The sequence below is a fragment of the Sodiomyces alkalinus genome, assembly GCF_003711515.1.
Source record: "Sodiomyces alkalinus F11 unplaced genomic scaffold SODALscaffold_11, whole genome shotgun sequence".
NCBI classification, from domain to species: domain Eukaryota; kingdom Fungi; phylum Ascomycota; class Sordariomycetes; order Glomerellales; family Plectosphaerellaceae; genus Sodiomyces; species Sodiomyces alkalinus.
In genome coordinates this window covers 1,415,987-1,440,259 of record NW_021167089.1, presented here as the reverse complement: position 1 = coordinate 1,440,259, position 24,273 = coordinate 1,415,987, and the positions used below count along the sequence as shown (strand labels likewise).

At 52.9% G+C, this 24,273-nt stretch overlaps 7 protein-coding genes across 7 annotated transcripts; 4 read left to right on the top strand and 3 right to left on the bottom strand.

Moving 5' to 3' along the window:
* Nucleotides 1–153: 153 nt before the first annotated feature.
* SODALDRAFT_329027 (Sedlin) lies at nt 154–1,078 on the top strand. Its single transcript, XM_028610835.1, has 2 exons — nt 154–294; nt 372–1,078. The coding sequence occupies exons 1-2, from the start codon at nt 244–246 to the stop codon at nt 930–932; spliced, it is 612 nt and encodes a 203-aa protein (XP_028463466.1). The 5' UTR covers nt 154–243; the 3' UTR covers nt 933–1,078.
* Nucleotides 969–3,568, bottom strand: SODALDRAFT_329025 (lactation elevated protein). The gene has a single exon (XM_028610834.1). It carries the CDS (start codon nt 3,169–3,171, stop codon nt 1,180–1,182), a length of 1,992 nt encoding a protein of 663 aa, XP_028463465.1. The 5' UTR covers nt 3,172–3,568; the 3' UTR covers nt 969–1,179.
* Nucleotides 3,569–3,908: 340 nt separating this feature from the next.
* Nucleotides 3,909–9,050, top strand: SODALDRAFT_329024 (hypothetical protein). The gene is made up of 4 exons (XM_028610833.1): nt 3,909–4,522; nt 4,603–4,672; nt 4,748–8,164; nt 8,231–9,050. Exons 1-4 carry the CDS (start codon nt 4,199–4,201, stop codon nt 8,566–8,568), a joined length of 4,149 nt encoding a protein of 1,382 aa, XP_028463464.1. The 5' UTR covers nt 3,909–4,198; the 3' UTR covers nt 8,569–9,050.
* A 1,252-nt stretch (nt 9,051–10,302) lies between these two features.
* On the bottom strand, nt 10,303–11,739 carry SODALDRAFT_381806 (hypothetical protein; the record flags this gene model as incomplete). Its single annotated transcript, XM_028615186.1, has 6 exons — nt 11,531–11,739; nt 11,234–11,468; nt 10,831–10,930; nt 10,702–10,759; nt 10,527–10,592; nt 10,303–10,382 (listed from the first exon to the last, which is right to left on the bottom strand). Exons 1-6 carry the CDS (start codon nt 11,664–11,666, stop codon nt 10,303–10,305), a joined length of 675 nt encoding a protein of 224 aa, XP_028463463.1. The 5' UTR covers nt 11,667–11,739.
* A 314-nt stretch (nt 11,740–12,053) lies between these two features.
* Nucleotides 12,054–13,589, top strand: SODALDRAFT_337562 (kinase-like protein; the record flags this gene model as incomplete). The annotated part of the gene is made up of 4 exons (XM_028612706.1): nt 12,054–12,182; nt 12,246–12,315; nt 12,375–12,523; nt 12,582–13,589. 4 exons carry the CDS (start codon nt 12,054–12,056, stop codon nt 13,587–13,589), a joined length of 1,356 nt encoding a protein of 451 aa, XP_028463462.1.
* Nucleotides 13,590–13,720: 131 nt separating this feature from the next.
* On the bottom strand, nt 13,721–16,090 carry SODALDRAFT_381804 (hypothetical protein; the record flags this gene model as incomplete). The annotated part of the gene is made up of 10 exons (XM_028615185.1): nt 13,721–13,817; nt 13,911–13,976; nt 14,036–14,113; nt 14,269–14,345; nt 14,408–14,459; nt 14,692–14,805; nt 14,961–15,079; nt 15,201–15,506; nt 15,660–15,951; nt 16,041–16,090. The coding sequence occupies 10 exons, from the start codon at nt 16,088–16,090 to the stop codon at nt 13,721–13,723; spliced, it is 1,251 nt and encodes a 416-aa protein (XP_028463461.1).
* Nucleotides 16,091–16,513: 423 nt separating this feature from the next.
* SODALDRAFT_337560 (SWR1-complex protein 4) lies at nt 16,514–18,421 on the top strand (the record flags this gene model as incomplete). The annotated part of the gene is made up of 3 exons (XM_028612705.1): nt 16,514–17,561; nt 17,634–18,245; nt 18,282–18,421. 3 exons carry the CDS (start codon nt 16,514–16,516, stop codon nt 18,419–18,421), a joined length of 1,800 nt encoding a protein of 599 aa, XP_028463460.1.
* Nucleotides 18,422–24,273: the final 5,852 nt, after the last annotated feature.

Genomic DNA, 24,273 nt, shown 5'->3' with positions numbered 1-24,273 from the left:
CATCACCATGAGGTACGACCGTACGAGTGTTGAGTATTGAGCAAGAGTGCCTTTCTGGCTACCAGACCCCACTATTGTACGGGTAGTACGAATAAGATAGGGGTTTCAGCTTCATAAACCAAAGTACCTTGCCTTAGCTAATTACCTCCCTACCTAAGGTGTAACCCATAACGCCTCGAACATATCGACCGCCACGCTCGAGTGACGAACCAACAGAGTCCTACACCCTGGCCGGTTTCCAGTATGGCGACGGATATCCCATCCATAGCCTGTATAGGCATAATTGGTCGCAATGTATGCCGCCATCTCCGTATTTTGTTACTCTCCCACTCCTTTCAAGGCCACCAGCTAACTTGCTCGCTGCAATGTAGAATAACCCCCTCCACGTCTCCATCTTCCCTTCGTACAACCCATACACAAACACGTTGGCGCCATTACGAACCCCGCTTCAATTCTCCCTACTTCTATCCTCAACCCTCGACGTTTTTGAGCTCCGCGCTCGGCATGCCGCGGGAACCGGAACCGGTCTGTCAGGCGACATGGGACTCCTACACGCGGTCGACGAGCGCCTTGCTGCCTATGGCTTCGAGACAAACACCGGGATCAAGATGGTAGTGCTGGTGGACATGCGCGGGCGGAGAGTCGACGCCTCTGTCCTGGGCGGGAAGGGCGGCGCCGGTAGTTCCTCTGCCGCTTCTGGTTCCGCGCCAGCTTCCGCTTCCGCTGTCAACTCCGGCGTCGGGCTTCGCGAAGCTGAGCTCAAGGTCGTGTTCCGCGCTATCCAGAACGCGTATATTCGCCTGCTTCAGAATCCTTTCTTCGAACCTGACGAGGTCATGGAGAAGGGCGGCAAGAAGATCACAAGCAGGAAGTTCGAGACCGAGATTCGCCGCATTGGAGAGAGCTGGACGCCTGGCGTGACGAGTCTCTAAGGGGGACGCGACTGTGGGATTGAGAATTCCATTCGATTGCCCCTTCCCTTACACACTGGATGCCAAAACGTCCTCATAGATGTCCGTCCTATATGGTGCCTAGTGATACTGGCCTAGAATTAAATACAGTGCCTTTCCTTCCTTACCTACCACGAAGGTAAGTAGTTAAGTTGACGAAAGCAGTTGCATTGTAATACTGTCGTTCTGCTTGCTCACGTTACCTTATGTACGGATGCATGTTTAATGTTCATTTCTCCCTTTCGAGCTGTTCAATGCTCTTGATCCGCAGCCTCTGAAGGCCAGCCGGCTCCTCAAGTGTGACAGAGGGACCCAGAAACATATCGCTCCCCGACTTCTCCACTCCATCAAGGATTACCTTAAGGGGTGTCAAAGCCGGTGACCGCTCCCAGTGTCGAGCCTCCGGCGGAAGAGGCTGCCACCACTTCCCCGTCCGAGCATGCCACTTTGCCCCGCACATCTCCCACAGCCGGCTGGCAGCGCGTTTGTATGCAAACCGCTCGTCTTCACCTGTAAAGGCGCTCGTATCACTGAAATCGAGCTTTTTGTCTTCCCCCCCCCTCGCCCCCGAATATGCTGAGGTGCTATGGATATTCTCTGGCCCAAACTCCGAGTCTTCGTCCAGGTCGTATCGTCCCGTTCCAGAGGCCGTGTCATAAAGGGAAATATTGGGACGGAACGGCGCTGCGCTGTCCTGGTACACTTCGGCGATAGTCTCCGAGTGGAGAACATCCGAGTCAAGTACCGGTGCAGAACCATCTTGTGCCTTCTTGGGACGTGCCCGCATCTCGGGAAAGAAAAGCCCGTCAGGCTCGCGGGCAGCGCGGACGAAGAGCTTACACTTCGCTTCGTAAAGAGCGTCGAGAAATGTAATAAAGCGACGGGCTTCGTTCTTCTTCAGAGCCGTCAGGACAGGAACGTTGTCGACGATAAAAGTATGGTACGTGGAGGCCATTGTGACATAGTCTGCTGGGCCAGATGATTCGACGAGCTTCTCGAAATCCCAGTAAACGCAGCCGTTTCTCTGATAGGGGATGGCAATTTTCCTCCCGTATACGATTAATGTTTCCGGGCTCCATTCCCCTGAAGCGCCGATGTCCCATAACTGGCGCCATGTTGCTTCATGGTCCGTTGGAAGATAGTAGTTTGCGGGCCTTTTCGTTTGTTCCGGGACCTTGGAGTCTTCCTCGATCTGCCGAGAGACGCCTTCCAACTCAGTCGTGTTGATGTTTACCGCAACGGAGTGAGAATCGTCGCTGTTACCAGGAGAGAAAGTCTCATGTGACGAAGGCGTCACGCTACCTCCAACCCGTCTCCAGTCGGTAGCATCTTCCATGTGCCAGAAGTCACACCTAGCCTTAAGGACTTCCAGGAAGGCAGAAAAGTCGCTGCTAGTCCCGAAGAGCTCGCCACGTTTCAGAGTCTTTTTTCCTGAGAAGAGGTTTTTTGTAAATCCTCCCGCTGCAGGGGGCGTATACTCTACGCCGATGGCCTTCTGCAACTCCTCGGGAATGCGATTCGATGAAGCAACAAGGACGCCACCTAACTGGAAAAAAGCGATAAAGAGGTGACTGATTATCTTGCTGGCGACACGATCGGGAAGCTGAAACTCGTCGAGGAAGAGAATGGGAGATTCTTCGACCAGATTTTTCGCCATCCATAACAGTGAATACTCCCCGTCCTCTGCTGTCATTTCTGGATGGGCACGCCTAAATCTTTCGAGTTGTGAGAAGGTATAGAGCATGAATGTGTTGAAATGCCATCTTTTCTTCCTGTGCGTGGGGAGACCATCAGATAGTAGATCAATGAGCATCGATTTACCTGTGCCGACCTCGCCAGACAAGAACAGGCCCTTGGGGGAGTCGATTTCCAGAGCGTTCTCGTGGTTGGTTAGAACTCTGGTGAGTGCTAGGGTATGATTGCCTTCGGGTGCGGTAAACAAACGTCGGAATAGAGGGTTCCTCCATATTGGATGCGTGTCGACAGCTAGAAACGAATTCTGGTCTGCAGACTTGGCTTTCGTCGCAAGATCAGTAATTTCTTTCAACCGTTCACGGTACTCGCGGGCTGGGGTGTAGTCTTTGAGTCGTTGGTAGACATCCTGGAGGTGTTTCGCTAACCGGTGCTGCGCAGGATCAGGCGAGTAAACTCCGGTAGCCACGAGGGACCGGTATTTGACCAAGGGGTCCGTGATGGTAACAGAGGTCGAGAAGCGTCGCATATTGTATGATCATAGTCCGTATACAGTGGCCCGGAATTTTGTACGCATTCTCTAATCGACCTATTAGACCGAGGATCTTGGTAGCGAGGCAGTAATCCAGCCGAGAGCTGTTTACAACTTCTCCATCGGCATGATTATGTTGGGCTTCTAATGAGCGAAACACCCCTCCTTGGGTGGTGCGAATCCGTGACAAGATTGACTCTAAGGTATTCTAAAAGCAGTGCCTGCTTTCAATCGTTCGACCAAAGAACTTGGCAAGGCGGGGTTTTATCTCGCGCAGAAGCCGTATTTTAACGTCAACCTGCGACTTCTACCTCGTGGTTTGAAGTTGACGATCTGCTATATTGACCACCAATTGATATCATTTCGTGAGCTTGACGTCTGCCGTGGATAACTACCTTACATATGTGAAGTTCTCATCACCTTCATCCCGTGATATATGTTGTCCGAAGAGAGCACCTTGACCCTTAGGTACCAGTGAGCGGTTCCCTGCGTCGTAATTGTGGCTTGTACCCGGTACAGTGCAATCCACGGTTTTGACTTGGCGCCACTAGCTCGCCGGGGAAACTGGTCCAAGCTTCCAGCGTGCTCCAGGAAACGCAGGTCATCACCGTGGAGAGTACGACGTACCAGGTACCTCCGCGAACCCATGTTTTTTTTTCTTCTGGGCAAGCAAGGCCAACCCGGATCAGATCGATGGGCATGTTGCTTCGTCACGCTTGCATTTTTGTTCACCACTATTACCGCCTAAACATCCCTCTCTCTTCTTTCCCTCCATCACCGCCCAACCGTATTGATCCTTTTACAGCTCTTTCTTCTTCTACTTCCAGTTCCATCGCAGATTTGCACTTTCCTCTGGGAGCATCTGCCTCGATAACATTATTGACCCTGTCGCGACACGATACCAACTTTTTTTCACGATTGCTAGACGAAGCTATTCCGGGCTGCATGCCTTTTTCTAACCTATTCTTGATCATCCAGCCCTGCGCCTGCGACCAACTTCAGCCCTGTCCACGTTAATCATACAATGTTTTCGCCGTCCGCTCAAGAAGGCGGTCCCGCCACGGCCACCCGAAGCCGTCGACGTCAACGGCCTCTCAGCTCCGATAATATGGTCCAACCCCCGAAAGCAAAGCGCCAGCGCCTGCCTTTGACCGAAACGACTTTCGTTAACCCTGATGTACCCCCTGAGACCTACGAAGTAAAGGCGGATAAGGGTGCAAACCTCGATTTGAGGCAAGATGGGTTTGGGTTTGAGAGCCAGCCGATTCCCAAGAAAGAACTCAGTGTTCGGGCAAAGCGACCCAAACATGTTGAACGTACGGCCAAAGGAGATGGAAGCGTAGTCTTGGTATGTTTTCTCAATCATTCCCTCTTCTATGTCTTCTTCGCTCGCGGTCAGTGTCGATGCTGACAGGCTCCACGATACAGACAACCAACAACGCCTACACCGTTAGCAAGCTCCCAGCTTTGCCAGACCGGATTCGCGCAGATGCAACAGGTAAAGCACCCCTCTCTTGTGGACGCCCATCGCAGAGGAAACGCTTCCTAGCTAACAAGTATAAATAAAAAAAAGGACAACAACATGCCGAGATCTGCTCCAACGGATATGCCCTCGCACTCACCCACACACATGCTATCGTCTGGCCCTACACCAGCCCGACGCAGTCCCCTGAGGCCTTCACGTTTACGCTTCCCTATCCCTCCAAACATGCAACCGACCCTTTACCAATTGGTTGCTTGGTATCACCATCTGCCTCGTCTTCAGAACCCGGCCTTGTGGTAGTCATGCCTGTCAGCGGGAAGATAACTTATTGGGAGTCCATTTCAAGTGCTGCTACCCTGGATTTCATGCGACAGCAACGCCATGGTATCGAGGGCTCAATTCCGGGCCTATTTTCCGGGGAGAAAGTTGTCCAAATTACCAACGCCGAGTCCGCAGGCTTCATTCTGACCTTTACAAGCGGGAGGCTGGCCTACATGAGCGTCCGTGACGGTCACGGCAGACCTTTGGTTTCGATCCAGTTCCTACGGACCAGTATCAGTTCCAACACTGGAGGCATCTTTGGCAGCATCCGTCATGCGCTGGCTCCTTCCGCGGGTCGTGGGGAGATTGCGGCTGTCCGGGCCGACCGGAGCCACCGAATTGGTGAGCGAAACATCGTTGCCGCAACACTCAAGGGCAAACTGTACGCATGGAGAATTCACCGTGGAGGACACAACGACAACATCGCCGAGGCGGACGTTCGGCAACAAATAACGGACGCCATTCGGGAAGTCGACCCAAAGATGAGCACCGATTCTCACCCTGATGCTTTCGAGATCGTCGACTTCACCTACGTACCTCAGGGCATCGAGTCTAAATATCAAGAACTCAGTAGGCTGAGTGACGCCATGGCGTCTAACGACGCCAGTCTTCAGCACCTACTCCTTCTTGTCAGCCTCTCGAAGAAGGAATCCCACTACTCCTTGGTGGAGGTCATTCTCTCACCTTCCGGCCCACGAATCGGCATGGTGCGGCCTGTCACGTCTTACCGGTCTCGTTTCACTCCCGCGAGCTCAGACCTGTCCATCAGGCCTCGTCTGCATCTTCCCCGCCCAGCACTTGTTGCGTTCGTGGTTTTCGACAAAGCCGTCGTCATCGCATCGATAGCATGTCCGCCCGAGTCGCCGGACGCGCAACTCCAGGAAGACAGTCACATTATACCACCGACGTACGAAGATGTCCTAAGCCTGAGCGACAACAATGTGGCTGGAATTGTCGGTTCTGGTTTTGAGGAACCCTATGCGGCAGAAAATAACCCCGAAGACGCAAGGAGTATCCGCCATAAGACAAAGAATCCATCGGCAGTTTTCCTAGTTCGAGGCACCGGTATCCTTCGGCTGACAACGACCGACATAGACCGCTTTGCTAGTGACAAGCCGCCAAAGGTCGACGCGAAGAGCAAGCTGGAACAGGCCGTGTTCTTCGGAAACAAACAGGACACGCCTCTCAGTTTCGCCAACCAACGGGGTATCCAATTTTCCAACAGTGAGATGGCGGAAGCGGCATTACAACTGAGCCATGAGATTCTCAGCTCCTCCCTATTGCATATTTCTACTGTGCCCGCGTCGCTCGAGGATAACCTCCGGAGTCGCACAGCTGCCCTCGAGAGGCTCATGTATCACCTCAGGGCGATGAAGGTTCAGCTCGATCGCCGCACGCGATGGGTTCTCCTGTCACATGCAGAAAAGATGGCGGCGTCGACAGTTCTCTGGAAGCGACACGAGTCTTTTACACACGACCGGCCTGCGAACAGTAAGAAGGATCTGATGTCGGAGATTGTGGAGTTCATCCACCAGAGCGAGAAGAAGGTGCCTAACCGAAATGTCGGAGAGGTTGACCGGGTGCGACATTGGTTCATCCATGATGTGGCCAATCTTCATATCTTTGTTGCTTGGGCCTACGAGGTTATCAAGTATATGTACAAAGACCACATACTCGACGACGTTCATATCACTCGCCTCATCCACGAGGCGGTTCAGGTCAACCTGATCTCGCTGAACGCGGCTCTGGAATACAGGACGGACAAACTAGCTTTCTACGGGCTCCAAAATGAGGACTTGGAGTTTGGCATTCTGCGATCCGATTACGAAGACTTGCCGGAGTTCTGGACAAGCTCCAGTTTCATCACCAACAACCTAAAGCGACTATTGGAGCTGTGCCACCAATGGCTCGATCAGTATTCGCCTCCCAAAGAGGGGCCCAAGCAGCCCGATCCGCAACTGATCGAAAAGATCAAAACCGAAGTCGGCCCTCTCACGGACTGCTACCTCCTTGCCTTGCTGGAGCAGTCTCGTTGGAGCTCCGCCCGCCAGGATGAAAAATCAGGCCAATGGGCGCAGGAGTGCGCCAAACTTTACGCTACCGATAAATACGACAAGATTCTCTCTTTGCTTCGCCTAGGGAAGTGGGATGAGAGCGTGGCCATTGCCGAGAAGCATCGGTCCTGGAGGGCACTGGCTGTCTCCTTGATTGAGCAGGTCCATGGCTTGAGGAAGGAAATCGAGCTGGTTGCTTCGTCCAGCGACATTGCGAGTCTCTCTGCCAAGGCGGATCTCAAAGAATCGCAGATTGGAAAGTATTTCGACAAGTATGGCGAGCCTTTTGCCTTCCCCACATATGACATCTTGTTGGAGAACGGCAGTGTCCGGTCTGTGCTGGACTTCCCCTATGACCGACACGGCTACAAGACCAGGTTTCTGAGGAAGAGGCCCGAGCTCGCCCGTATTTCGTGGATTAACGACATTCTGGAGGAAAAGGATGCTGGCCATGCTGCCGAGACGCTTCTCGACTTGGGCCTCACTCGCGAGCAGCAGGTATGGTGCAAGAAGATCGAGCTGAGCATGGCAAAACTGGCTTTGTTGGCCGAGGCCGAGCAGCCGCCAAAGCCTAGCCTGTTCGGGCCGTCACGACGTGCCGATGGCTCAGTCCGTATCAATGACGAGGAAAAGAAAGAGGAGCAGCTGGACAAGGTCGACAGAGAGCTATCCATTATCAAGATTCAGAATGACCTCTTCAGGCACATCTATCCCACCATTCGCACAGCAGTGGACGACACGGCAGCGCTACAGCTTGTGATGGAGAGCCACTGCCTCAACATCCCACGAAAACAGAAAACACTGACCCACATCTTCGAGAACGGACTGAAGCGGCTTATCCAGCATGAGGCGCTCGATCCCTGGACCCTCATCGACCTCCTCACACTCATCGCGATCAAACCAGAAACCGCCGCGGACACGCAGGATCCGTTCTACTTGGCCCTCCAGGTCGCGAAATGCGGCCTCAACGGCGAGGACCTGAAATTGGCAGACCGGCTCATTTGGAGGCGCTGCTTCATACGGGATGACTGGCTCAAACTCAACGACACTCAACTTAAAGACGACACACAGGTTGAGGAGATGCTCGGTGAGACCACACTCTTCAGCGCGTTGCTGTCTTGCTACCATGGACGTAAGTTGACGAAACCGACCCCTTATCGTATTCTGAGGCGATCATTAACCGAGCCATGGGCAACAGAGACGGTCGAAGACCCATTCCAGCCGTTGCGTCCCTCCGAAGCACTGGGGGTATTCGTAGACAGCTTGGACCGCCGCTTCAACGACATGGACAAGTCCTTCAGGGACAAGCTCGTTGAGGCCATGAAGTGGGAGGATTCTGTCCTTTTGAAATACATCGAGAAGGCAAGGCTTGAAAAATGGACACGGGAAGCAGCCGAGAACGCTCAGGCCATTGTGGTAGACTTGGTCGATGAGGAAACAAAGGCAGGTGCCGCGGCCAACGGCGACGTGCGAGGTTTTGATGAGGATATTAATCCTCGGCAGTTGAATGGAAAAGCAAACGGCCAGCACCAATAGGTGCACTGGACGGAGAGGAAAATCGATCAAGCTTCTTTTCCTTTCGTCGTTGAAGTGGAGAACAGGCTAGGTTCGTCGCATTCGACAAACCTCAGAACAACGGCAAGCGGACAAGGCGTTTTGTTTTTCCCGGCGTTTTTATTTGTACTATATCGACGCACCCACCACGGGCGGGCGTTGAGGTGTCACCCCGCCTTCTTTATTTCTTCGTTCGTTTTTTCCCCTTTGTATTTACTCTTCTCGAGTATACACGTTAAACCTTCGGAACGGTCTCCTTATACTGCCGCGGTAGTGGGAAGGGGAACATGGCTTCGCCAGGAGCTGGCAGATAACACAGAAGCGGATGTGAAAGAATTCAAGACAGGCTGGCCGGTCACTCTATAACAGCAGCAGGCCAGCAGGAATGCGAGATATATTCAGCCAACGACTCTCATGGGAGTGCTCTATCTTAAATAGTCATTGTCGCGGCGCGACTCGCCGACCACGTGCGTTTTAGACAGCAGCGCCTTTCCATGTCGAATTTGTCATAATGCTGATTTTTGTATCCGGAATTACTTCGTGCAAGCCTCTTCGTATGGGTTCTGATACATATCTAAGGTACGTGCCATCGTGTGCAGAGAAGGAAGCATTGGACAAGGGAGATCTGTCCTAATTCGAGGCTTTGAATCGGCGAATTGACTTGAGGGAAGCCTGACAGCACTCAACAAAAACTGGCCCTAGGCCATACAGGCCCTGAATGTAACATCGGATGGTCGTACGGAGTACGAAATATTCGTAGTGGCCTAGGTATGCCTATGAGTACAGACTGCAGGTCGAGACGGACCGACCCCGATTAATGCGGTCGAGGTGAAAGGGGCCACACCGCCATTGGCCGTCTCACACAACCGCTTGACACAGAGGATGGCCGGCCACCTATGCTGCAGGGAGAGCGCTTTTTATCACGGGAAAGCTTCAGAGCTCTGCATTGGAAAGACATATATACTTGTGCGTTCTTTCTGGTGACGTCGTCGGGACCGATAAACTGACAACAAGCCGTTAAGATGGGTGGCCCTACTTATTAACTACTTCGTAGTATTATTATGTGACTTGCTTTTGTCTGGGCTTCCGGCTCGTGTACTCCGTAACACGGTATTATTTATTTATTTGTGTTGTTTGTTGCTACTGGATATTACCAGGATGGATTCTTCTCCAAAACCGCCTGCCTTTTCGAGATAATTGCCTGAACAACCGACCAGCTGGACGAGGATGGTGCCAGACCAGGTTGCCGTCATTCCATTGAAGAAACTGACAGTTGTGCCGTTGTGTTGGAGTATCCGTCAGTCAAGGCCAGTTTCTACAACGTCACCCGTATGTAATTGCTCTGTCCTCGTTGGCATTTACGGGTAGAGTTGTACGTGTAACGGACTCGTTGAAGCCAAGATCCATGCCAACGGAGAGTTGCCCTCGATGGTGGGGACGAATCCGTCCGATGAAATGGAGTTGACCGAATCCAGTTCATTGCCCCGTTAATAAGGTACCGTTCGTTGTACATGTGGAATCGACAGGGATTGCCAGCTCAGTGAACGCCCCAAGGGCTGTCTTTCCCGATGGGCTATGAGAACTGGATCGTCTTTTCCTCTAATTAATTAGATATCCTCTTGGAGCGATTCCGGCCATTTGTTCAAGAGAATACACTAGTTTTCTTCCCGATATCAATTCGTGCCTACGAGGTTACCTACCCGGGAGGGGGGGTTTCTAGGTCAGAGCTCGGACAGAGACTTTTGCTCTGACCAGAGCCAGGACAGAGAAATTTCTGTCGACATGATGTTCTAAGACTGTTGACAGATTGACCAGTTATCGGGCTCTGTCCTATACCCCCCCAAACCCGGGTAGGTAGGAGGTCTCGATACTGCAAGGCACCTTGTGCATCAAAAGACGGTGCAGCCCGCGCGAACGTATCCGTTATTACGGATACCAACCAAAATTAACGTTCACAACAAAAGCAAAGCACATGTCCCACATTTCCCCTGGATTGGCACCTCGTACTTTGTGTGGACAGAGTTCATACCGGTACCTTACGGTTAGATATTTGAACTCTATCTTCCACTCTACCTTAAGGTAATCTTCCGGTCTACGCAGTAACCTCGTACATACAAGTCGTGTCTGGGACATGGGCCCCGCTGGCAACAGCAAAGCTGACCCCCTTGGCGAACTGTCAGTGGTCCACTGGTCTCAGTGCCCATCGCCTGGCTACCTAGCAGTACGGATAGCCGACATCAATACTGGCTCCAGTATCCAGTCCGGTACCTGTTGGCCAGCGACCAGTGGGACTTCCCGGTGATATGTGCCGTTAAAAGTGGTCACAGCGTTCCAACCTAGGTACCTAAGATGACATGTTTATCCTTTGGTTCCTAACTAAACCAAGGTACTTTCCAACGTCGTACTAGTTCATATGAAATCCCACTCTAATGTACCTAGCCATTCGTAGCCTGAGATAGTAATGTTTACCTCAGCCGGCGGATTACCCCAGGAGCCTAGTGCAGGTACTAAGTACTCCGTACATCAGGCCTCTGGTAATTACTGAAGCCCCGTGCTTTGGTTTAGCCAGCCTGCCAAGTTTGCCTCTTGCCCCTTCTTCTTTCTCTCCTTCTTTCCCTTCGTACCTACTCTCTGTCCCCGATCACACCCATCCTCCTGTCCACGCAATCCGCCCACAGGAGATCGTGGCTCGCCTCCTCGCCATCGGACCTCCTCCTTGAGTTTCTTCGATCCTGTTGGCTTCGTAAATGAGCTAGCAGTCCTTACCAAGGAGTTGAAGGAAACTGCTCCGATCCTGTCCGATTTCCCCTTTCCTCCTTTGCTTTTGGTGTCCCATGCGCACACCCGGGGGTTGTCGATGACAAGAATCCACTGAAAGACGACTCCGCCTTGTCCATCGATCTCTCTCAATTGAGCAGGTAGGTTTTCTCTTGCGAGTAGGCACTTGTTTTGTGCCGGCGTGCGTTTTTCGGGTTTCCCGGCTTTCGAGTCTTGAAGACCTGCTTCATCTCGTCCACAACCGTCTTTTTTGGGATGCTACACTGCCTTGCATCCCTTTCCAAACCTCCTCTTATCAACATAGCCCAGCACACTCCGCGACTCGCCTACTTGCCACCGGCTCCGTGCACACAGATTTAGAATTCTGGCTCCCAGTCCCCCCCCCCCCCCCCTTTTTTTTTTCCCCCCCTAGGCATCTCCCCGACAACGATGGTTCGTTGCATCCTGCAGCACGTCGTCTCTTCATACTCTAAAGACTTTCTTAAAGGAAACACTGCTTGCTGACAGCCCTCTCACTTGGTGATCAGGTGTCTCGCTTGCCCATTCTCGTTAGCATCCTCGCGACCCATCTCGATCTGAGCCGACGTCTCCCAAATTATCCCACCCCAGCAACACGGTTGAACCTCTGACCCGATACGACGCCATCTACTCCATATCGGTCCGCCACAGGACCTATTATCTGCGACAGAATGGCTTCCTCCTCGAGTAATGTTGTTGGTGTGCATTATAGAGTAGGAAAGAAGATTGGCGAAGGCTCGTTTGGCGTCATCTTCGAGGGCACCAATCTCCTGAATAACCAGCAGGTGGCCATCAAATTCGTGAGTTATCTCCAGTCATGGGAACCAGAGAGGCCAGTGAGCTGATCTAGGGTCACAATGCAGGAACCTCGCAAGAGCGATGCTCCTCAACTGCGAGATGAGTACAGAACATACAAGATTCTCGTTGGGTGCCGTGAGTCCACCGCCGAGTCCTGAAAACACGAAGTTCTTGGTCTTCTAACACCAATTCAGCCGGCATCCCTAACGTCTACTACTTCGGTCAGGAAGGTCTGCATAACATTCTTGTCATTGACCTTCTTGGACTCTCGCTCGAGGATCTTTTCGACCACTGTGGTCGCAGGTTTACCATAAAGACGGTAGTCATGGTAGCGAAGCAAATGGTACTTGCCTTTTTCCCTTCTCACTCGCAGCTAGCGTTCTTATCTGACCATACCGCAGCTCTCGAGAGTGCAAACCATCCATGAGAAGAACCTGATATACCGCGATATCAAGCCTGACAACTTCCTGATTGGTCGTCCCGGTACCAAGGCGGCCAACGTTATTCACGTCGTCGACTTTGGCATGGCGAAACAGTACCGCGATCCCAAAACTAAGCAGCACATTCCGTACCGCGAGCGCAAGTCCCTATCAGGCACGGCCCGCTACATGAGTATCAACACTCACCTTGGTCGGGAACAGTCGCGTCGTGACGACCTCGAGGCCCTGGGTCACGTCTTCATGTACTTCCTCCGAGGTGGTCTGCCCTGGCAAGGTCTCAAGGCTGCCACCAACAAGCAGAAGTACGAGAAGATTGGCGAGAAGAAGCAAACTACTGCGATCAGGGATCTGTGTGAGGGCTTCCCGGAAGAGTTCAACAAATACCTCACCTACGTGCGCAATCTCGGCTTCGAGGACACGCCAGACTACGACTATCTCAGGGAACTCTTCACACAAGCCCTCAAGAATTCGGGCGAAGTTGAGGACGGTGAGTACGATTGGATGAAGATCACCAAGGATTCGGGGAAGGGTTGGGACAGTGGCAGCAAGGGGCACACGGCCTATCTGCACAACCCAAATGCGCGACCGGGCCCGTCGCAGATGGAGCTGCACAGCAGCAATCGCGGGGCCAATGCTGCGGCACTTGCCCAAGGACAGAACCTGACCGTGAGCCGTTTAAACGCCGCGCAACCCCCGCCTCCGTCGCCGATCAAGCAGATGAACAAAGGTCGGCCAAACGCCCCCGGCGCTCTGGGCGCCCAGCGGGTAAGCGGAGCCGGGGGTCTTCGGGATATGGCGACGCCTACGGCCTCCACCCAAGCCCAATTCCAGAACAGCAACCGGAACCTTCCACAGACGACGCCCCAGCAGAGCCCCATGAACCAACCTGGCCAGCTCAACGGCCGTCCCACTGAACCCCAGCCCACGGGGTTCCAGAAGTTCATGAAGGTGCTTTGCTGCGGTAAGTAGACCTAACCTGCATTTGTGGTCAGGCCTGCGGCTGATACGCATACAGGCTAGTCTCATCGGCGTCAATTGCTAGAGTTACGACTTTGTGAACTCGACAGAACGAACATCCGGATAGAGACGGCAAAGACGAGTTAGAGAGACCGTCTATCATACCAGGTCGCAGAGGTGGTCGCTGTCTCCTCCACGTCGACCTCGTCTACTCTCCTTTCTTTATGGCTGAAAATCATACTGGCACTTCGCGGTCGGTGCCCGCTGCACTGTCTCGCAATTCTCTAAAGTCCTTTTCTTCTGGATGTCAAACCACTCCTTTTCCTTGGTCACCTCTCTGCTACTCTCTTACTGGCCACGGTGCCTTCTATATTGGCGATCGGTAACTTCGGGATGTTTCTTGGTCACCATCCATGGCAACGCCTTCTGCCTGGTATGCCTCGCAGCAGCCACATCACTCCGGTGCATTATCGGCATGGACGGCCAGTTTCGAATCGTACACCTTGGGACTTAAATGTCGAGGATGCCTTAGATTTCTGAAGACAAGACCATCAGAGCTGAGGAATAGCGTACAAACAGCAACAACGGACCATATATACATCTTTGTTAATATACAGCGCAGCACGGCGCATAGGGGCGAAGGCGGGTTCCATAGCATTGGGTCTGGCACTACGATATGTTTTTTGATTACTGTACATAATAAGAGCGCAGCGCGAGGCGAATGATGAGACAGGAGTCGCTTGTCTTGCCCGAGAGCAGGTGCAAGAGCTGTCAAATGTCGAATTCGCCTCAGGGTCGCGTGATGAGAGCAGACAACAAAAAAAGGATACAGCAGCTAGCTTCAGGGAAATGGGCTTTTCGGGAGTTGGTAGGCTTTCAAGACTTGAAAACACATGGGGATGAAAAAGATGTCGCATTGAAGTGTTCTTGTCAGTCGTTGTTGGCCTGCTCTTTTAGAAATAATAGATCCCATTGAATCATTGTGGATGCTCATGGCAAACTAAGTCTACAGACCAACTCCTCTCTCACTCTTTTCATATAGGCGCGCTATTCTCTACATGATATCCATTCATGCTAATCCCGTTCGTTCGAATGGACAGCCGACACGCAAGACAATTCCCCTTTCGCTCGAGTCTCGGCATCGTTGTACGGCGAGATGCATAGGCCGATGCGCAGCATAGAAAGCAGATGCATATGACCATGGTTGTATCTTCGCTCCAGCGCACTCCTGAGGCCAAGGGATCGATCCCCTCACGTCTTATTCGACTGTCTTTCTGACCACATATACCTCTGCTCCTAGCCACCATGTCCTCTATTTCTCCGTCTTCCTCCTTTTTTACTCCTGTCTCTCTTCAGGTAAGCTTCTGCTTGATAAAGAAAGACCGGAGATGAGAAAGCTGCCATGCGCAAGTGCCCGTAAGGACAACGGTCTGGATGATCATCCAGCGGACGACACGGGAGTTGGTGATTTCAGACTGGTCTCTGAACTCGGCTTCACGTTCCTGTTGGGGGAGAAGAGGCTCGGCGATTAGCAGGTGCATTCAAACCATGGTTCAGGTTTCGCTCGGAAGCGAAGTCCGCGAAAGATGGGCGGGGGAAAGAAACAGCGCGGGCATGACATACTCTTTGAAAGACCTGCTCTCGGCGAATGTCCTGCAGCCTGGCGTTGAGGTCCTTAATCCTGGAGGCGATGTCCTGCAGCTTGTCCTTGTCGCGTGACTCGATCTTGGAGGTCTCGCCGATGACCAAGTCGAGATTAAACCGGATGCCACCGTTGGGGTTGGCCCTGCTCAGCCAGCCTGAGCGGCCAGAGGTTGAGGACGGGGTGAAGCAGAGGCGGTGATCGCCGGCGTCGGCCGCAGAAAAGGTGAATTTTCCAGAGGCAGCGCCGCGTTGAGAGACGACGCGGTGGTCATTGTCGAAGACTTCCTATAGGGAAGGCAGAGCATTGTTAGAGAGATACGAGGCAAGGGAAAGGCTGGGTTGTCAAACGGTAGCACGGCGGAAGGAGGAGGGCGAATGCAAGTGACCATGGGTCTACGGTCACCAGGGGGGAGAACCGTCTGGTGGTGGGTGACGTACATCGACTGTGATATAGATGCTAATACCATCATGTTTGGCCCAGTCCTGAATCCGGTCGTCCCATTCTTCGGCCGTGTAGTGTCCGACGACCAGAGTATCCTGGGGCAGCTCTTCGAAAAAGCACTTCGGCGAGGTGCCGTCGATATAGAAGTAGATCGCCTGCGCGACGGCGCTCAGGGACAGCAAAGGCAGGAGGGCCTTCATCTTTGTCAATGTGGTTGGTGAGGGGATGGATGTGTGTCGAGATCGGGAACTCAAAGGGAGGACGCTCCTCCAATCGTACAGTTCGGCACTTGTTGAGCAGACAGTCCAGTTGGGTGAGGTTGACCGTTTCGAGGTTCCCGTTAATTACTTCAACGATCAACTTCAATGGCCCCCTACCAGACCAAGGCGGAAAGCTGCCACGTTCGAAAATTGGCCCTGTTGTGCATGTACGTACCTACTACCTCTGTACGCGTATGGGTCCCCTATGTATAAAGTGGGTCTCTCACGTGCCTTCTGTCGCGAGGCTACCTGTACCTTAATTACCTTACCTTAGGTACCTTATACGCTGCACGGTGTACGTACTTCGTACAAACTTGCTTCGCGTCTGAGCCTTTTACTTTTCAATGTGGACTTCAATCTTCCAACTACCGTGCCATCAATTTCTCGGCTTTCATCAAAACCCCATCTCACCAACTTTCAGGACGACATCTCAGACTTACAAGATTCCTTGTTTTGGATGTGTCGGCTCCCGATGCTACTAATGCCGGCTTCTTGAGTCGTCTCCTTATCCACAGCGCATCGGCCTCTGCTACTCCTCGACCCCCACCCACCCTCCCTCCCGCCGAAGCCCGCGTCATACCTTCTGCAACATGACTTCCTCCGACGTCCGAGACGTACTAAATCTCGAAGCCCACGCGGGACCCCGGCCGGCAAAGAAGCAGAAGACCCCAGCGCCGCGGCTGAGCCTAAAAGGCTTGGCTCGTGAAGTACAGAACCTGGGCGGCGACAACCCAATCGCAATCGTCCCTGAGGCTTCCATATTCAAGAAGCGGCGCATCGCAAGCCGGAAGCCGGCTGCGAAATGGGAACTGCGGGTGTTTCAAAACTCGGCCCGTGGCGATGGAGGAAGTTTGATCCTGAAGCATTGGAGAAGGAAGACGGATGGTCCGGGGGCTGGCGCCACTGAACCACAGGAAGGCGAACGTGTCAAGAGCGAAGAGACAAAGCGAGAACTGGAAGACTCAGCCTTTGCGAAGTTCAACGTGCGTGTTGATGTGCCACAATACAGCGACGACCAGTACCAGACCAACCTCGTGAATCCCGACTGGACCAAGGACGAAACAGACTATCTCCTAAATCTCGTAAAGGAGTACGACTTGCGATGGCCGATAATCTGGGACCGATACGACTACGTACCCGAGGCGATCAATGGCGAGTCGTCGGCGGATGGTGATGAGAGTAAAGCAATCATTCCTGCACCGAAACCCCGTTCGATGGAGGATCTGAAAGCGCGGTACTACGAGATTGCGGCGAAGATGATGGCAGCGCAAACGCCTGTCCAGTATATGACGAAAGAAGAGTGCGCACTACATGAAACGATGGCCAAATTCAACCCGGCGCAGGAGAGGCTCCGGAAGGAGTTCGCCATCAACGGAATGACCAGAACCAAAGAGGAAGCCAACGAGGAGGAGTCGCTTCTTGTGGAGATTAAACGCATACTTCAACGCAGCGCCGTGTTCAATGAGGAGCGTCGCGAACTGTATAACCGACTCGACTACCCCCACACGGACCAAGATATCAGCTCTTTCAAGTCGAGCTCCGGCTTGCAGACGTTGCTCCAGACCATGATGGCCGTCGACAAGAATAAGAAACGCAAGTCGCTGATGGGGGCGGATGGTGCCAGTCCATCTGCGCCTGGTCAATCAGCAGCTGCGGATGGCGCCTCAAGCCGGCGCGAGAGTATCGCTGCTACCACCACCTCCGGCCCAGGGAATAAGAATTCTGGTGCTAATGCCGCGTCAACACCTACTGAGAAGACCGGCGGTAAGAAGGGACAGCAACAGCAGCAGCAGCAGCAGCAGCCACAGCCACAGCCACAGCAACAGCAGCAGCAACAACAGCAACAACAGCCACAGGAACGACGCAAGCTGTCTGAGGCCGAAAAATACATATATGGCGTCTCCTACCACGATCGTCTACCGCCGGGCCCGACATTCCGATATGAGCGTATCAACAAGCTCTTCACGAACAAGTCCGGTCAGCAGCAGATTCGCATTTCTAATCTGCTCACGGAGCTCGACGTCCCCCCACGGTTGACCATGCCGACTGCCGCAGTGACGGCCCAGTTCGAGCAGCTCATGGGCGCCGTCAGCAGCCTTTTGGACGCACGCAAGGTCACGGATAAGATTGATGCCGAGATTAAGGTGGAGTTGGCAAAGAAGACAGAACGCGAGGAGCGGGAACGAAAAAAGAACCCTCCGAGGGGTTCTGCCGAGTCGGCAAAGGGCACGGGTGCCAACGATACGAACCCGGAGAAGGATGGATCTGGCAAGGAGGCGAAGACGACGGCGAAACAATCAGACATCAACGATGGGGAGTGGAGTAACAGGACTCGATCCCAAAACGATTCGAAGGGAGAGGAAACGGCTGCTTCTGGTGAGGATAAGGCTCAGGCCGAGAAGGCTGGCGGGAGTGAACCTAATGGGGCATCGCATAAGCGAAGTGCTAGCGTCTTGAGCACTGTAAGTGACAAGAGTGCGAAGAGGCAAAGGAAATGAGGCATGTATTCTGAAAGTACCCCTACACTTGAGGGTACATATATGAGTACAGAGCCAGCAAACCCCGCGACGGGAGCGGAATCAGGGTATGGTCGTTACGTAGGCGTTGCTGGGAGGGATGGGCCTGATAGCTTCAAAGGCAGTTCCGGTTCAAGGGCCGGGGGGATGGCGGGTACGACTCACCGGGGGTTGGTTGACCACCGTCTATCTATTATTCGAGATCCAGGACATCGTATCGGGGACGAACATGACGAGGTCGATGCTCCTACTTTCCACTCTTCATAGCCGCTGCATACGTCAACAACGCAACACGCAATATTGGCGGACCGGACATATGAAGAATGCTTGACCCCTGTCCCGCTGTAATGAGAAAGCCAAGTGAAACGAGAGTATTGTTCGGTGTCAGTGGGGAGGGGTGAATATCTTCGATGTCTTGGTTCTTCGCATGCTGTGATAGGATGGATCCAGTGGTGGGAAAGGAACTGGGCTGACCTCAGGAAAATACAGGACGAGTCGAGCCGCCGAGAAGCATCACGGTCTGTTCCGAGCAAGGGGCAGCTGCAATACGATTCGATGTGGACATAGCACAACTCTGCTCGGCGCTTGTTGTGTCTTTTAAGGGGGAAGAGAACAAGGCAGGGTGGTAAGTGGGATATAAAGCGCTTGGGGCATACGTAAACAGAGAGATAAGTGTTAAGCGTGCGAGGAGTTGACGTTATGTTAAGCAGTCTGCATGTCATAAGCAGATGCAGGTTGAGACTCCTGGTCCGCTGCTTTATTTAGCAACTGGGGTTGAGACAAGGGAGCGATCATGCTGATCAGAAATCTACCTAATAATAACTTACATCCGGCAACAACTTACCGGGTCTGAGCCCCCCCCCCATGGGACCGGGATGTCAGGACCATACAGCGGCACAGGTGGATGAGACCCTGGTTCTCTTCTGGCTGTAGCCTTACGATAGCCGAGAGTGCTCTGCAGTATCCGCAGTTCGTGACGCTCGGCAGATCGTTCTCGGGCGGCTCTGGTGAGTCGTTGGCAGTTGGTGACCTGGCGGACAGCTGAAGACCAACAGGGGGGGAGGGGTGGATGTCGGGATAGTAGTGCACATGCTATCAGACACCCTGTCTGTCAAGGGGGTGAGATGGCAGGATCTACGGACTTGGAGGGGTCCCCATGGGTTGGCTTATGTTCGTGGCTGCCTGTCACGCATGGGATCACCCGTCGTTGCTCAGGGGCGCCGACGTCATATGAGGCCTAGGGCGCAGGACCACCAGTCGTCATAGCGAGCAGTCGGCCAACGAAGCTCACTGTCCAATGCGTCGCGTGCGTCACTTCTTCGGGCGTAACGCCCGAGGGCTGGTGGCTCCCCGGTTTCTCGACTGCCTGCAGTCCGGCACTGCAGGGTGCTGGCGTGTGGGCCAGTAGATCTTCGCATCGTGAAGGGCCAAGATGCATGGAGGGTGTCAGTCGGCGCCTCCATATCTAGCTTCGGGACCCCAGGACCGGACCTGCGCAGCTAGAGATCGTAGACATGAGATGCCGGGATCCACAGAACCCGCACGGCTCCGGTCCGGAAACCTGGGTCGGGAGTTATAAATAGGGTCTTTAGGCGCTGACCCTGCATCGTATCTCGACTCGTCTCGTGGCATCCGGCGGAGGGGGAGCGTGGTTAGCAGCGAAATCAGGCTTCTGGAAGGAATGTGTCCAACTGAACTTGACGTAAGGTTCATATGAATGAGGAAGTGAGGTAGCCAGGCGGCCTTGGCTGGAGGGCGCTTAGCCAGCGCTTATAGCGTCGAGCACGGCATGCCATTGGATGAGGCCTGACGTGAGGAACGAATTCTTCGCGAACGGAGAGCCAGTTTTATCAGTGCCGGCTGTTCATATGGCAGGGACATATAATCAGTATACGATTACATAGGCAAAAATAATCGAAGGGAAGACACTTTGACATGGTTTGATTATTTTCTATTATCCGAAGACACCAGTTACAATGAGGCTCAAACTTAGTCGGCAAGTCGGTTCGACTCGCGACGTTGGAAATGCCCCACCTCAAACGCGGTCTTGGTCTCGTCTCCTCGAAGATTATGTAAAGCGGGGTTAAAAGTCACGTGTTTTCAGCCAAGCCTTGATTTCAAGGTACCACGATCTTGTTACGAAGTAATTACCTACAGAATACAGAACAAGGGAATACGCAAGGAACAATGTCACTTATCTATTATTCGCCTATCATTTCACATTGCCGTTCACGGTGGAGGGATGGGGCATTTAAAGCCCTCAAGAGGGTCAGTACTCGATAGACAGGTGGGTGAAATGTTGGGGCGCCCTTTCGTAGCGCGCTTGGAAATGGCAAGTGCGAAGTACTTTGTAATTACAGAGTGAACCCGTACATGGCAAAGTTTTGGAGACTCCAGCTCACCGTTTGGAGGCTCGTTTAGGAGGGACAGTTAGAGGCAACCAGTGCCGAGACGGCGAGTGCAAACTAGCGACATGGATATTAACCAATAGAAGAGAAGCTTCGTGCCGGGGGATGTCTACCGAAGCGGGTCACTCCTCGCCTCGGGTAGGCACTTGCCTACTTCTTCTGTACAATGCACGAAGCACCCCAGGATGTAGGGACGAAGTACTGTACTTTTGCCTCTCGCACCAACCGTTCTTGTTCCGGTCGCCCACGGGAAGCGCCTAATATTTTCTCCAATCACCCCATGCACCGACTCTTGGAGCCACGCCCCTCAAGGTATGAATAAGGTAGTTCGTCGTTGAAGACAAGGACTGTTCTTCGCCAACCACTTCTTTTTTTTTTTTTTTCTTTTTTTTTTTTTTTCTTGACCTACGTTTCGTCCCGCCGCCAGAATACTTCCCTCCGTCGAAATTAGCCCCTCGTTCCAAAGTCGGGCCTTCGTTCAGAGTCTACGACGTGATCTTCTGGGACGAACACGCACCGAAGCGAACAAACGAAACGACACTAATATCTCAAGGCGACTCTCTCGGAGTGTGCAAATACAAAGGCCGAAAAAGACCATCGACTTTTTCCACATAACCCCCGTTAAGTTCGTGCCAAGCTTTGCTACTCTTCGTCGTACAAAGAAACACGATTCTTGCGTTCCTTTTCTGTCTTCCTCTTTTTTAGGTCACCCACCCTCTGGCAGAAAACGTTGAACATGGGCGCCTCTTCCCTCCAACCGAACCCTTCCCAATGACAACAACACGCACACACATAGAGTGGGAGAGAAAGCCTACCGTTGCGAAATATCCGTACAAACAGGAGTTTCTACAAACAGAGTACGTGAGTATGACACCTCAGCCCGAGAAGCGTGGAGAATGCTCCTGGAGTTGACTACCTTTTAGGTAGGCAGCGTTGCATTTCGGCGGCGCTACAGGCTTTGCTGACCGTCCCCTGCCCGTTTCGCACTATCGATACCACTAACATTCATCCGTGCCTCTCCTCGGGGCCTTCCGCCTTTCAGATCACTCAGGCACACAAAATGCCACACTGGCTCAGTCTCTGGATGCTTGACACGTCGGACACGACAGCGGGAACGTGGATCGCCTTCTATTCATGATCGTTTATTTTCCTATTACCAGGTTCCAGATGGCACGCACATTCGGAACCACTCTCATCTCATAGGTACATCCCGCTGGGGTAACAACAATGCCTAAGGTAGGTACCTAGGTAAGGTATGTACCTTGCCTTAGGTAGATACAGTACGTACCACCGCCCAGATCCACCGACCCACCCCCCGCGCCTGAGCTCGGTTCAGTCTGTGGCTACCTTACCAACAATCCGTAAAGAGTACGGGTACAGAGAGGGGCGGCCTCTCGTCTTGTCTTGTCAGTATCTATCAGTATTTTGCCAAGAGGAGACGTCGCGGCAAGCGCATGACATGATGATGGTTTTACCCCCGTCTCAGCATGCAGCCCGTGTCACGTCACATTACTGTATCCTCAAAAGTGGTTGGCGTTAGCCGACAGTGCATCCGATAGCCTCCCTACTTATTCATCTAAGGATACTTAGTGGAATCCTGCGCTCGCTCTCTGGGTATTGTATTCAAAGCGTTCAGTCAGTTTACCTACAACGTACACCTGCTCCACAAAAGGCACTCCTTTCTCGCCGATGCACGATGCATGGACTACGAAGTAACTACTCCATACGGTTGGGCGAAATGCATGACCAGTCGAGCCAATTGGATTGCGGGGCTGGCCCAAGTTCCATCACAGTGGGCCAATAATTAGTCGATGGCGGCAACAATGAACAGCCCTTGAATGAACCGAGTTTTTGAATCCTTGAATCCAGGCCTAACAGTCCAACAGTGTTAGCACCGACTCGGATTCGGAAGAGCCTCTTCCTCTTGTGTTGCAATGTGTCGGATTCCACAACAAACAAGCGGAAATACCCAAGCTTCAGGACATCATAACGGGAGGAAGGGAATCGTCTAAAAGATTCGAAACTCCGGTTCCCCACGACCATTGTCGGTGGGCTGGCTGGCGGGCCTTTTTAGTTGACCACGAGGGCGTCTAGGGCTTGGTATGTGGTCACCAATCCAGCCTTTCAGGTCGACGGCAGGTAAAGCGATCGATGCATAGTAGCACACCACCCAACCACCCACGGCAAGGTCGCAGTGCTAAAAATACTTTTGGTCTTCTCTATCGGCTTTCGTTCCGCGTGTGTTGGATGGTTGGCGTCACATCTCCACTCCACCGAATCACAGGTTTGTGATGCCTCGGCGTCGACTCTACCATAACGCTACTCTCTCTGTTTGGCCTTTGCATGGTTAGTCTCTGAGACACATTACCTGCAGCACAGGATTTCGGCCGTGTCGCCCGAACGTCGCCTGACAACACCTCAGGGAGCATTGCCCAGATGGTCGCCTTGGATACGGCGATCCATGAGTCGAGCTGTCTCATAGCAGAGCTGACAAAAATGGGTGTATCGCCCTTTGCCGAGGGGGTTTTTATCTTTCTTTTATCCTTTTTCTTTTTCCTTCCTTTTTTCCCCTGCCTTTTGTCCCCTCCATGTCGGTCAGGTTTGTACCAAGTACGAAGTACATATGACCGCCGCGTCAGGTGTACTGCCGCGTTTGTCTGGGGCGGTGGATACTCCGTACGAGTCAGCTGCGGGCTTGTTACAGAGTAGATAATAGCGTGTAGAGTGTCCTCCGTAATTACGTAGTACTTGTACCTCTCTGGTCACAGAGGCTCGCCAAACGCGGGTACAGGTCATTTCGACGGCGGAGACACCGCGCCAAATTAATTACATCTCAGAAATGTTCGTCGACCGCCTATTCCCCTGCGATACCTCCGCACTAAATTATCCCATATACAAGATATGATTGGTCGCTAATCGGCATCCGCTACTCCTTTCACCGATAAGAGACCTCCTAGACCAACAAATAGGTAATAAGGTAGGTACAAAGTAATACGGAGTAATGCTCTGTAGTATCAGCCATACCTTAGGAAGGCTTTGCTCCGTATTCTATCTGTGATGAAGATACGGTCTGGCGGGTTGCAACCCTGGAACAGCCGTGATTGAAGCAAGGCTACTTTTCAGCCATGCGGCACACGCACACCATCCTGGCACCATAGGCTTCAGGGATTGACGTGGTAGGACGGGGGACGGGACACTGGCTGGCTGTAGCGTCTCGATTTGCTCAGTCGGCCGAGGTTGCAGATGATCAGAAGTAAACTTCGATTGTCTCATTTGACGGCCGGACGGCAGAGGACTCGATCAACGGTCTGACGCCTGTCCTCTCCCCATATTCATCATTGGCACCAAGCGCTGGTCCTGCAGTAAACATCGAGAACAGATCGGCGACCCATCTCTGTATTACTACCGGTACGTACAACGAAGGCC